This window comes from Cydia splendana, chromosome 12 (genome assembly GCF_910591565.1).
Source record: "Cydia splendana chromosome 12, ilCydSple1.2, whole genome shotgun sequence".
NCBI classification, from domain to species: Eukaryota; Metazoa; Arthropoda; class Insecta; order Lepidoptera; family Tortricidae; genus Cydia; species Cydia splendana.
Window position 1 is genome coordinate 8,982,006 of NC_085971.1, and position 13,913 is coordinate 8,995,918.

Sequence of the window (13,913 nt, forward strand, 5' to 3'; positions counted from 1 at the left end):
AGTTGAATATTATTAAAAGGAATTTAACCATGTGCGCATCCCCAATACAAGTGCTCTTGAAATCCACGACGTATAAGTACTGGCCATACACGTTATTGTACATATTGTTATTGCAAGCCGCACACATTAACATCTATGACCGACTGACCGTAGACAACCTTTGTTAATGTTAAGTCGGTCGAATAAAAACAAAAGTCGCTATACTAGTTATTCGAGATAGACAGGTCGAAGGCGCGGCAAGTTCGGGTGGCCGCCGCGGGTCCCGCTTGCAAATTAAGTATTCGACCTCAAATTTTAATAAAAGCGAAACTTTCGATGCCCTGAAACAACTTTTTTTGTTAATGCACTTTGAATCTGTTAACCCTACACAATATTATTGACTACACTCAATCGCAATGATGACAGCAATGATAACGGAACATAACGGAATGGGACAGAACTTAATTAGATGCGTAAAGTATATTATTATTTTTTCTGATGCAAGATTACGACTGTATTTTACTGTTGTATTTTTAGCCGACTTTAAAATTAACGGGAGGAGGTTCAAGAATGTTACCTACACCTCAAAACTTCCCGGCAGTTAGAAACAATTCATTGGACAATTCATTTCTCTTTCTTCCCCTCTTTTCTCCTCTTGTATATCAAAGCACAGTTCTAATAATGGGATCCATAAATCTAGCGATTTTTTTCATATTTGAGATTATTAGATTCAGACCGTGTAGACTCGGCACGAACTTTGCAACGACAAAGTGTGGAGTCTCATCATAAATATGACGTTTTGTCACATCAAAATCGGTGCAAATGGCGTGGCTTAGGCGAACTCTAAACAATTTATGCCGATAATAGTACCGGTGGTTGTGAACACGAACTTTTCATGAAAATTATTAACTGAACCCGGGAATTGTATCCTGACCGTGTTTAGCCTAATTTTAGTTGTTAAGAGAGGGCATAAATTACTTTAATGGCACTTTAAACTGTTTTGTGAACTCGTTTTTATTTTTCATCTGCAGATCTTACTGGAATAAATTGTGTTATTGAAATATAAACATAGGTACGTTTTGTAGTCGTCGGTGATGTAAACGAAATTAAAATGCAATGGGCAACCAGATACGTATCCGTGGGATAGGGCCATAGTTCAATTCGCTCCTCGAGTTGCGCAACAAATACCTACGGCGCGCACAATCGACCATCGAAGGCTTGTGCAACGTAATTTAATAGCAACCATAATGCACAGACATTATATACCTACTTGATCAGCACATACTACAGCTAATCCACTTTTCTCAAAACCCTAGATTCAACCAATAGCGTAACGTTAAAACTGGCTGTTTCGATATCTGCAGCAGTAAATTAACAAGAAATTAAGAGGCATGCATACATTTTCTTAAAAAGCAGCACTCCTTATTAGAGTCGTTTAGTGCCCTTACGTATGTATAAGCAACTTACATACATTACAAGAGGATCTTTTGCTTACTAAATGAATCATTTAGCCCGTTTAAGGTCTTGCAATGGCCAAAAAGGCGGTTTCGTTTTCAAATAACGACTCGGACGTTGCAAATCTTGAAGAACTGGCGATGGCGTGAGGCCAATGGCCCGATTCGGGAGATCGAATATCCAAGTACGGTGTAGCGGCTGGAATTGAAATTACGGTGGCTCTCGCAAAACATTTGTCAACAAACTTATCGTGGGATCAGGTTCAGCTGTCCCGTTCGCGCGCGTCGCGTTGGTAAAAGACGACCTTAGTTAAGTCTTCGCGGGTGATTCTAAAGAGTCTGGCCCGTGCCTCGCAGCGGGCAAAAAGTCGTCGACCCGGCTGTCTGACGCGAATGATAATTATGAAAGGGCGCGAAGCCGATGGCGTCTCGTCTCATTTCGCTACTCCACCTGCCTTCTACTGCAATTATTTTTGCACGGGCTGCTGCTGTGCGTAATTATTTTGCGCGGATTTTGGAAATATAAAAAAAGTAGAAAGCTTTAGTTATGAACTTAATTTTAGTAAGTAAACTGTATCTGTTCAATAATAGGGGGTATTACTGCAATGTTCTGCCGCCAGAGTGCAGCACTAAGCTAGCTAGTAAACCATAGAGTAACTTATACATACTGTGCCGTGCCTTAAACTGTTTTGACATTGGAAATGTCTTTTCGTTCGCTCCAGTATAGGCTCCGATTTCACGAAAAAGTGCGATCCCCTTATATCTCGGAAAGTTGTGAAGATGTGATATTAAAAAATAGGCTCAAAAGACGCATAATCACGAGAGCTGTAAGGTGCAAACATAATTATTCGCGAAAGACAAAAACAAAAAAAAATATGGTCGAAATAGTGAAAATAAAATTCATTTTTTTCCGAATTTTTGATTTTGGTGCTCGATAATTTGGAAACCAAGAATGATATCAAAAATTTGAGAAAAACGGCTCTGGACAATTTAGTCAGCTACAATTTGAGCCTAAAACAAAGATGATCGGGTTAAGGGTTTGCCCTGTAGCCTAACCTTAAAATAGTCAAAAAGTCAGAACGACATTTTTCACATGACATGTATGTATAGTATTCATGTTTCGCAGAGTTCGTTATCGGTGTTTGTTGTGAATTATCGAGAGGGAGAGGGAGAGGGAGAGGGAGAGGGAGAGGGAGAGGGAGAGGGAGAGGGAGAGGGAGAGGGAGAGGGAGAGGGGGAGAGGGAGAGGGAGAGGGAGAGGGAGAGGGAGAGGGAGAGGGAGAGGGAGAGGGAGAGGGAGAGGGAGAGGGAGAGGGAGAGGGAGAGGGAGAGGGAGAGGGAGAGGGAGAGGGAGAGGGAGAGGGAGAGGGAGAGGGAGAGGGAGAGGGAGAGGGAGAGGGAGAGGGAGAGGGAGAGGGAGAGGGAGAGGGAGAGGGAGAGGGAGAGGGAGAGGGAGAGGGAGAGGGAGAGGGAGAGGGAGAGGGAGAGGGAGAGGGAGAGGGAGAGGGAGAGGGAGAGGGAGCGGGAGCGGGAGAGGGAGAGGGAGAGGGAATTTTATTCGTGAGCACACGCTGTTTTGGTCATGGGCTCGTCTCGATGAGCACTTAGGAGAGTAGTACCCAAGATAGAGCTGATGCTGAACCCTGGTTGTACCTAGCGGAACTCAGGTTTGGTGCAACATAGGCACGCGCTGTTTTGGACACCCGATTCGTCATGATGATCACATGGTAGAGCATTACCCAAGATAGCTGATGCTGAACCCTGGTAGTACCTATTGGAACTCAGGTTTGGTGCAACATAGACAAACGCTGTTATGGTCATCTCTCGTCGCGTCAAACTGCTGTCAAGAAAATTTCATATCTTGCAGCAAATGGGCCGCTGCCGATCAAGACTCGAGTGACGATAACGGCGATGTGGCTACCACTTCTCGAGTTGACTACGGATTTGCCGTGTAATAATTTTCTTGTACTTTGAACATTAATATATCCTGCTTATTAATCGAAAAATGAAATATGTACCTATACTTATGCGCCACGGCGACAATTATTCAAACTTCGATACGCGTGTGGAAATTTTGCAATATGTTTGTTTACATGCGTTATGTCCAGGATACTTGTGTAAGTCTAAGAATAAAATAATTATCATTCAACGTTGTAGTTTTATTTTGTAATTTTTTCCTTATCCAGACTTTCTCGTCGCTCAGCGACAATATTTTTTCGAATTCCGTAGATTCATTTCCAATGTGCTCGATAGTCGTGTGAGGCACGAAATCTGTGAATTTTTTGACAAGTTTTCACAGACAATAAAATAATAAGCTCTGCTCGGTAAACATACAAAAACTCAAAAATGCGCATTTTCCCAGAGATAAGACCTAGCTAGAGCCATTTTCTCGCCCCCGAAAACCCCCATATAGCAAATTTCATCGAAATCGTTAGAGCCGTTTCCGAGATCCCCGAAATATATAAATAAATATATAAACAAGAATTGCTCGTTTAAAGGTATAAGATGACATTGATACATCAAGGCGGTTTGTTAACAAGGGCCTACGGGAAATGCAAGAATCAAAATTTAGTAGTGATGTACCGACTATTGATTTGGCCGACTAGCCGACTAGCCGACTAATCGGCGCTCGAATGGCCGATTAGTCGGCCGACTAGTCGGCTAGTCGGCCTGATCATTAGTTTCGTATAAGTTCAGGTGGAAAACAATAGTTTTCCTCCTTTGGTTGCGCTATTCATCATAATTTAGCTTGGCTAAAAGGTGTTCTCTACAGGTTCAAAGACCTATCACAAGAATCCTCGTTCAATTTCTGTCTTTAGTTCTTTTATTTTGCGAGTAAGTAAGTAAATACACTTTATTGCACCACAAAGAAAAAAAAAATACTAAACCAAATTTACAGTGTAAATAAAGGTAGCAACAGGCGGTCTTATCGCTGTAAGCGATCTCTTCCAGACAACCTTGGGGTAGCAGGATATAAAGAATAGAAAACTTAGAACTAAACTTAGAAGAGAGGTTAGATAACGAAATTTTGATTTTCTTGTTTAGCGGTAGACCCCCAGATTGTGATGGATAATGGTAGTGGCGCCCCCTACACAGAGTTTTGCGTAATATTCCCTATTCTATATATGTATGTAATATACATAGGCAACACCGAAAGTTCTTATAAAACGTCACTTAGATCATAAAAAAGAAAAAAGCCATAATTAAAATTTATCAAAATATAACTTCATAATTTTTGAGGTACCTATACGTAAATCATTCGGCTGTAATTTGTATTTCAGCATTGCTGGGAAGTTGAAAATTGTAATATCGAGCTTTATTCCAAATATTCCAATTTCTACCCAGAAATTTATCGTATCATATTTTTATATTTACGGTCAAAACCGATACGTGGAAAGGGAGGAGGGAGGCCTTTGCCCAGCAGTGGGACACTTTAATACTAGTAGTTCGCCCCGAACTTAGAAATCGCGGTTAACCAAAAATTATACACGATGATTTTTAATCGGTGATCAGGAACCAATTTGTCTAATTCAGACAGCGATGGCGATCACATTCAACTATGAAACCAACCGCAGACCTCGAAAAAAAAATTAACTCTCTCATAGAAAATATCAACACCGGACCAGCCCAAATGTATGAAACAGGCAAATTTTTTTTTGTTATTTCGAGGTTGGTCCCATAGTTAAATGTGATCGCCATCGATGACTGAATTAGAAAAATTGGTTCCTGATCACCGATTACATTTCTTGGTGTATAGCGATTGACTTTGTTGCACCTACTTAGGTACTCGTATAGTGCGACATAAAATAATACAAAATAAATGAAGGCGCCACTTTCTACGTAACTGTCACATTTTTGACGTAAAATGCTGAGGTACACATGGCAACAATTTAGTATGGACATTTTTGAGTTCCATTTTATTTAATTTCTACTATTTTATGTCGCTCTATAGGCGGCAATGGATGAAAGATCGCGTGGATTTATTGCAAGGTCTGTGGAGCCCTTAACTGATAGATTTAAGCAAAGAGTAGTATGTACTATGTATAATATAGTTGGCCAAGCAGATCTTGTCAGTAGAAAAAATGTAGGCGCGAAGGGATATGGTCTCATAGAAAATTTGATTTTCGCGCCTTTTTCTACTGACAAGATTTGCTTTTTTGCATCAATTTTGAAGCGCCATTTACAAGTTTAGCGTTAAGTAATATAGATGGCGCTATTTTTTCGAATAAAGGGCATCGTATACGGCTGTCCCTCCCCTGGATTTAAGTCACCACCATAGAGATTAAAATAAACTGTATCTGTGCTAAGCCGAAATATTTCCTGTCGAATACATATATTATGTTTATTCTATTTTATTTTTTCTTGCTAATTATTTCAAAATGGTAAATTTAAAAACGATATTATAAAAGTGTAAGTCGAGCACTTTCATTTGATATTAAACTCGACCATGTTTCTTGCAAAAAAATTACCAGAATAGCAAGACCTCTCAGAAACAGCTTTTTGGCCTTCTAAGCTCTTCTAGCTCAGTAACCTCTTGATCGGGCCTGCTCATAATTTAATGACTAAAATATAATGCCCTCGACTACACGTTTACCCAATTTCATTTAAATTAGAACAAATTTACTTAAGTTATTGAGTATCAAACTATCTTCTGACAGATCAGCTTAAAAACATCGAAATGCCGGGACGTGCCGCTAGCCAGCCGCGTGTTCAAAGTCGAATGTAAGAACTTCGCTTCGCTTCGCTCGCTCGTTCGATTAAAACATTAATTGAAATTGCCATTGACAATCAAATATTCTTAAATCAACCTGAAAGCTTTTCTTAACTGATGTACCTATTTAGTTGAATAAGGCATCCACTTGTACCAATTACGTACGGCTCCAAGGGGCGAAGAGGTCTAAATTGGTAAGAACTTTTAATCAAAACCACTTATCTATGAAAGGGTTCAATTTAAATTTAAATGATTTATGACTTATGACGGTCGGTTAGTCGCATTATTGAATCACTATTTCCGAGTAAAGTAAATATAAATAGAAGCATGTAGCCGCTTGCGCAACAAGAATAGCATACAAGAGTGGCACCAAACGACACACAAATACACAGTTGTAATGTAGGGTACCGGTACCTATACCCCCTGAGTCAAAAAGTCATAATAAGTTTCCGAACACATTTTGTCTTTAAATTCCGGGTCCGCATCCGCATACAGCGCTCCCATCAAGATTTAACCGCGCACCATCATTTCGGGCATTGGAACTATTTAGGTATTTACCAAAAATGAAGAAAGACAAGTTCGAATTTGTTTTTCCCCACTACTAAATAAACCACCAAATTGGGAACTCAACTCTTTGCGAAGGTATACCTTAATAATACTCCTCCATCTTCTATTGGACTCTTCCAATAATAATTAATGTGCGTTAGATAAGAGATAACACATTCACTGCCCCCGAAGCACATGTGCGTCCACCGTCACACAAGTTTGTTCCTAGGCCACGCCCCCTCCTGGCAGTGAATGCGATAAGGCATGTTTAACTATGTATTACCAAAATAACTATATAACATTGTGTACTCGTGTGCTTAATCAATTATTTTCTTTATTACAGGTGAGTTCCTGTTCTCTTCGTGATGTTGCGACCCGACGAGAGCGTGAGATAGCCGCCTCGTGCGGCGGCGCAGCATGGGTGCGAACATGGGCAAGAACTCGAGCCTGCTCGATGCGCTGCCTTCCGCGCAAGGCACGCTGCACGTCGTCATGCTAGGCCTCGACTCCGCCGGCAAGACCACTGCGCTCTACCGGCTAAAGTTCGACCAGTACCTCAACACGGTGCCGACTATCGGATTTAACTGCGAAAAGGTTAAAGGCACCATAGGAAAGTCCAAAGGAGTAAATTTCCTCGTCTGGGACGTCGGAGGCCAGGAGAAACTCCGACCGCTGTGGAAGTCGTACACGCGATGCACGGATGGCATTATATTCGTGCTCGACTCGGTCGACGTAGAGCGTATGGAAGAAGCCAAAATGGAGCTGATACGGACGGCGAAGTCGCCGGACAACACGGGCGTGCCGATCTTGGTGTTGGCGAACAAGCAGGACCTGCCGGGGGCGAAAGAGCCACGAGAGCTGGAGAAGTTGCTGGGGCTGCAGGAGCTGGTGGCGTCGCCGCACGGCTCGCGCGACGCGCACACCTGGCACGTGCAGCCCGCCTGCGCCATCACCGGCGAGGGCCTGCACGAAGGCCTCGACGCCCTCTACGAGATGATACTCAAGAGGAGAAAACTCGCTAAGCTACAGAAGAAACGCGTCAGATAAACTGGCCGCGTGAAACTTATGGCTACGATTATTAATGTTGTGATGTACAATGTTAAGATAATGCTCATCGTGTAGATATTATTTGATATGTCCGATGTGTAACACCAAATATTGTTTTTACTGTAGATGAAGGAACGTCTTATGAAAATATTCCATCACAATGTTGCTCAAGTATATTGAACATTTTGAAGGAAACGAATATTTTGATAAAACTATAACTACTAGTCATTTTCTTTTGAAAATAGCTAGGCGGAGAAAACGAAATAAATTAATTATACTGTCAGTCGGTCTACTAGATAACGGCCACGGTTTAACAACCGAACGAAGGAATCTTGAGACCTATGATACTACCTTTCAGAATATTAATACATGCCTGGGATTTAGTAGGTACCCAATATTTTTCATCGCCATTTTATTGGTTCGCGTTTATATTTGAATCGTAATCATTGTAATAAAATTGATCCCGTTTCAACTCAAAACTAGTTATTATTTTTGGTTGGAATTAAACCAAACGCTCATTATTATTATTTAATTTGCATGAAACTCAACAAATTCCACATACATTGATCCATGATTGTTTCCACAGACGAGCTGCAGACCTTGAATTAAATATATCTATAGTGCAATATTTATAAATAGTAGTTACACGTAATCTCTAGAATTCGTAGAATATTTCCCTATTACAGCTTTTCAGCAAACAAATAACTCTTGAATTCTTGAACCTTTCGATCCCAAAATGATATGATCTTCCAGTAGGACAGCTCAGCGACCTAGTTGCGAATATAGCGGAAACATGAAAAGGGCAATCAAGCAATACGCGATACCTACTAAAATAATAATTATCTGTCAAGACCGTAACGGCTCTGAACTCTTTGAAGTTTCACTGTTTTCGTGTAGACATAATTAATATAATTATTCATTACTTATCATGGAAATGAGATGTTTGAGTATAACTTTTTAAAAGAGGCTTTTAATGTTTCTATGTCGAGAGTCTTCTCTATGTATATATGATGTAAATAAACGAATTTGGAGGATAATATAACGAAATTTACATGAGTAGATAAGTATTGCGTTGTAAAATAAGCATTTTAACGTTTGCGCATTTAGTTTAAGGAACGTCTAAATAAATAATGTTAATACATTTGGCCTGTTTTGTAACTTGTAGCTACATCGACCCACCGGCCGAATTTTTATCTGGAGTTAAAATTAAGTGACAATCTTGTGGGCCTTGTCATAATGCACAAATTTTTACAGTGTACATTTTGCTTCATGGCCATTCTTCTTGAGCACACATAATTTACTGCTATTTTTTTCTAAAAGCAACTGCTGTGAAAGAAAACTGCACAAAACACACGGATTAAATTTCAATTTAACCTTTTGGACGCCAATGACCGATATATCCGCACCGCAGGTTCAACGCCAAATACCGATTAATCGGTCACAGACCACAGAGCAACATAGACCTACGTGCATATGCATAAAGTTCAATTTCAGGTTTGACACGTCGGTGACGTGGCGTCCGCGTGACAGCTTTTGTGTTTGACACGGCGTCGAAAAGGTTAAGAGTCGTAGATACGAAAATTAAGACACCACCGCGATATTGTGTGTCGCCCTAGTCTAAAATTGGCGCAGCATTGTCAGCTCTATTTAGTTAGTATTTAGAAAACCGCAGTTTTTGCTGTCACACAGCCAGGTTAATAAATATGGCCAAACATGCCCGCCACGATCCCTATTTCAGATACTTGACAATTTCCACCTGATACTGACCATAGTGATCATGCATTCAACATTTCTGGGTCGACAAGTATCGCTGGTCACAAGATATCATCAATTCACTGCCTGCCTGACCCAGAAATATAACGCCAATTAAATTATCAGATGACAATTGCCAATCTAGTGAAATACGGGTCTGGTCTGGTGCTTTGTATACACTGGCTATTTGGAAGCAAGTGAAGGAGAAATAGCTATACCTCGGTCTTCGGTCATTTAAAAGCTTTAATGATATTTAACTCTACATATTGTATAATTTTTCGCCGTTGTATTGTACCCTGCTAACTTAACAAACGCAAAATTTATAGTTATGTTATACAACTTACGCTGCTTAATAAGGAATTCATATAATTTAATTTATTTATGGAGTGATTTATATTAAGGTTAACATAACAATTAGTTTAGGTCTTGCGGATTGCATTGATGTAAAGCTTTTACCAAGTTTCGTTAGTCATCATTGTAAATATGTAAATTCCAAGTAGTTATTCGTCAATACCAAGAAACCAAACATTTTTATGAGTAGGTAATGTACATTTTGTTATTTAAAGTGATTTGTTTTATTATATTATCGATCTATATTATATCCAATTGTATTTTGTTTGATGGTGGAATTAATAGGCTATTATTATGTAGGTTGTTTTCGTATTGATTCCCCGTAAATAAAATCTGTTTTCAATAAAGTGTGTTTAATTTAAGAATTTATGTCTAAACCAAAGACTTATTGACTGTATGTGCAAAATCTAATATAAATTCGTGCCTCGAAATTCGCTATTGATGTAGAGGACGATGTACGGTTCCGTATATTATGCAGGCAAGTGACCACCATATGGCGCAGTACAGCTCCATCTATTTCGGTTGTCATACTCAGGGCACAGAATAAATAATAGTACTAGGTACGCGACAGCGCCACGCGTGGCTTATGGCTGGCTAGCCACCAAAATTGTTGTGGAACGGATGTACTTTTAGCTACCTGTAGCAAAGCGACGAAATCGAGGAGTGAGCCACGCCTGCTCAGGGACACGATTTGATCTTAGACCTCGCACCTTCACTATCAATAATTATTTGGTCTAAATTAATTAAAATTTAGTTTCTGACCTTTTGTGCTTATCTTCGCTAAGCGCTTGTAAATAGTTAGCTGGATCTTCATTTACTGTCCAATCTGTGAATAGAGCTAAGTATTCGAGCTGGGCCTCTGTGAGAGACCCTCGGGATGCTTCAGTCACGGTGCGAAGCCGCGGCGCCTGACTCATTCTAGATTTTGTTCTTTGCTTTAGTTTGACTGTTGGTGGCGATATAACATCCGGGCTATCTTGTGGCAAGGAACTGCGCCTCAACTCCTTTTCCAGCCGTCTAAAAAGACGTAACTCTCTAGCAGCAAACCTTGCCTTCCTCATTTTAGTCCGCTCCAGCTCAATATAACGTTCAACAGCTTTATTTATGTCATCACTACATACTTCATCTAGACGTTTCCAATAATCCATATAACTTGATTCTAAAACATGAGCAAGGAATACCAAGTCAGTGTTCATTGGTTTTTCATTCAGTACCTTTTCATAACAATATTCTAAATGTAGTCCCATTTTCAATACTTCCAAAGATCCAACGCTCTCGAAAAACATTCCTTTGAGGATTTTGTGAAACTTTGCCTCGATTATGTTACATCTCGTATTTTCTGTCTCCAGCGCATCTTCGAATTCTCTAATAGCATTAACAACTGAAACACTACTTTGTTGGATCAAAGATTTCAATGACACTAATTCTTTCTTCAGGGTCCTCACGTAAGGTGAGCTGTAAATAACGTACGTCAAATAATTCAGTTGCTGCTTTTCAATAGACTCGAACATATCCATCAAATCATTCGGCCGCTGGAAGTAAAGAACCGGGGCGACAGGATTTCCCAGGCTTTCTTGTTTTAATTTCTCAAATATCACAGTAAACGGATCATCATCAGTAGAATATCCTAAATCAAACCCTTTCCTCTCTATCTCGATCGATCTAGCAAAGTCTCTGTGATTCGCTCGCCATGTAGGTGGAGATAGATAATAGAGCAGTCTTCCGTACTTCTGTTGCACACTGTATCTATAGTCTAACCCTATCAATCTTGACCTAATGTAGAACTTATCATTAGCAAGACTTTGCAGTTCAGCTTCCTTTGAGTTAAGTTTCATTTTGAGTTCATCCCACTTTCTCAAGAAGACCATTGACTTATGATAGTCTTCGGATATAAACGAGTCAAAATATTGTGCTTGCTCCTTACATCTCTGTGCGCTGATTTCATATGTTAGCAATTCTTTTCTCATATTAGATTCGATTCTCAAAACGCAATCTTTTATAAAACTAGTATGATGTCGAACTTTAAATAGACTATTTAATGAAGGGCCCAGTGATTTATAAAGTGGGATATAATTGGACAACGCTCTTCCATTCACATACTCAAAGAATTTTGGATCAATATCAGTCAATCCTTGGACTTCATTAGGGGGGGATTCAACGTGCAAGCGCCGCCGCAGGTCTGTGCTGGCAATTTTATATTTATCATAAATGTTTATTGCTAATCTTGTCTTATGTCTTTCAGATTCTTGTCTCTTTGAAAACAACCTGTATGGCAACAACAGTACATCATTCTCCAACTTCTTCACAGACAAAGGCTTACTTCCGGGTAAAGAATACTTTTGTAATGAAATATTAGACGGCTTTCTTTTGCTTACGTAGACAGGCATCTTGGTTTTTGGGCGAACTGTACACGTCATAGGATCCGATTTTCTAGCATAAACTATGGGTTTCGGAATGTTAATAATAAATGAGCGCATTTCTTCTTCCATTTTAATAATTGAATATTTATAATTATGAAATCAAGGTAAAAATACATAAATGTAAGCCAGCTAGATTAACTAAAAATATCCCTGGTATCTTTAGTTACAAATGAATTCAAACCTTAAGCGTCCTTGTTATGAATATTAAGCCTTTGAAAGCCAATTCTTAAAAGTGTCATGACGCTGTCAAAGTATAATAATATTCATGTTTTTAAGTCGTTTATATGAAAGGGTCTAGCAGGCTAAGCGAACAAGAAGTGCCCCCAACGACGATTTGGTAATTAGACTACAAAATGCATATGTTTAACCTGCATCATGCCCTTATACTTCATTATATAAAAAAACATTTTATTTTTCTTCTCATTTTTTTTATACTTTTCGCGGAGCTACACCTACAAAAAAAATATGCATGAGTAGCCACCAATAGCCACTACATACACATATAAAAATATTTGCATAAATCTTTGTAGTCTATTTTATTGTTGTTAAATATAATTTTGTTTGGTTAATCTAACTTGAACAGTTTACAAAATATGACACTTTCAATGATACGCTGATTATTTTACATTATCCTGAATAACTCGAAAACAAAAGAAGATCGAGGACTGATATTAAGCATAGAGTATTCTTAGGACCTGCCAGTACACCACCTGAAAGAATGACCAAATCCGTCGTTGGGGGCACTTCTTGTTCGCTTAGCCTGCTAGACCCTTTGGATTTGTAAACGGGTCAGTGAGGACTGCTACCAGATCCGGTGCTTTGCAAAAATAGCCTTGAAATACCGTCCCTAACTTTAGGCCAATGTGGAGAAGACCATCATCTGTCGGAAAATACCGTCTTCATGCTCTTTCGTCGCTTCTAACTCTTGCGTTTGTACATATAGTTAGTCAAACCAATTTGTCAATCAGTAAGAACCAGGACAACTATACTCATCCTTTTCTTTTGGGTGCTAGTAGGTACTAAGGTAAGACAAAGATAGTATGATTCTCTATGTCTATGATTGAAATGAGACAGTCCTTTGACAAACTATACCTACTCCACTTACAGGAGGTGGGTAGAGCAGAAGGAGCGGAGCTCTTCCTTTCTAGTGTATACCGCCGCCTGAAAATTATCTGCTTTGCCCGAAGGTTGACTTGTAGAGAATGCCTCATAGCATTAAGTCCGCCTTTTGTACGATTGTATTTTTTTTGTGCAATAAAGATTAAATAATAAAATAAATATACTAGCACAAGATTTCTTGCCCACATCCTTAACGATAATTGGTATTTAGTTACAGATTTTAGAAATGTAAGGAAATAAATTTTATACAAATCGATTCCATCGACCAAAGGCGTCTAAGGCCCATTTGCACCATTCCACTAACCCGGGGTTAACCGGTTAAACCAAGAGTTACCATGGTTACCAGTACAATTTGACACTGAGTTAACGGTTTAACCGCTTAACCCCGGCTTAGTGGAATGGTGCAAGTGTGCCTTAGATGTCAACCTAAGTTAGGGCAAAGATATAGTCAGTCCTGTTAGGCTTGAGGATAATACATAATAAAGATATTGGAAATACCTACCAAAAACTTAGGTAACAGTCAAAGATAAAGTG

At 39.5% G+C, this 13,913-nt stretch overlaps 1 protein-coding gene across 1 annotated transcript in view; it reads left to right on the plus strand.

Moving 5' to 3' along the window:
- The window catches only part of LOC134795420 (ADP-ribosylation factor-like protein 4C), a 70,319-nt gene extending 60,132 nt beyond the window's left edge, over nt 1-10,187 (plus strand). Inside the window, exon 4 of the mRNA XM_063767259.1 lies at nt 7,034-10,187. Within this exon, the coding sequence (XP_063623329.1) occupies nt 7,108-7,737 (630 nt within the window). The 5' untranslated portion in view covers nt 7,034-7,107 and the 3' untranslated portion in view covers nt 7,738-10,187. The remainder of the gene's footprint in view (nt 1-7,033) is intronic.
- The last annotated feature ends 3,726 nt before the right edge of the window (nt 10,188-13,913 follow it).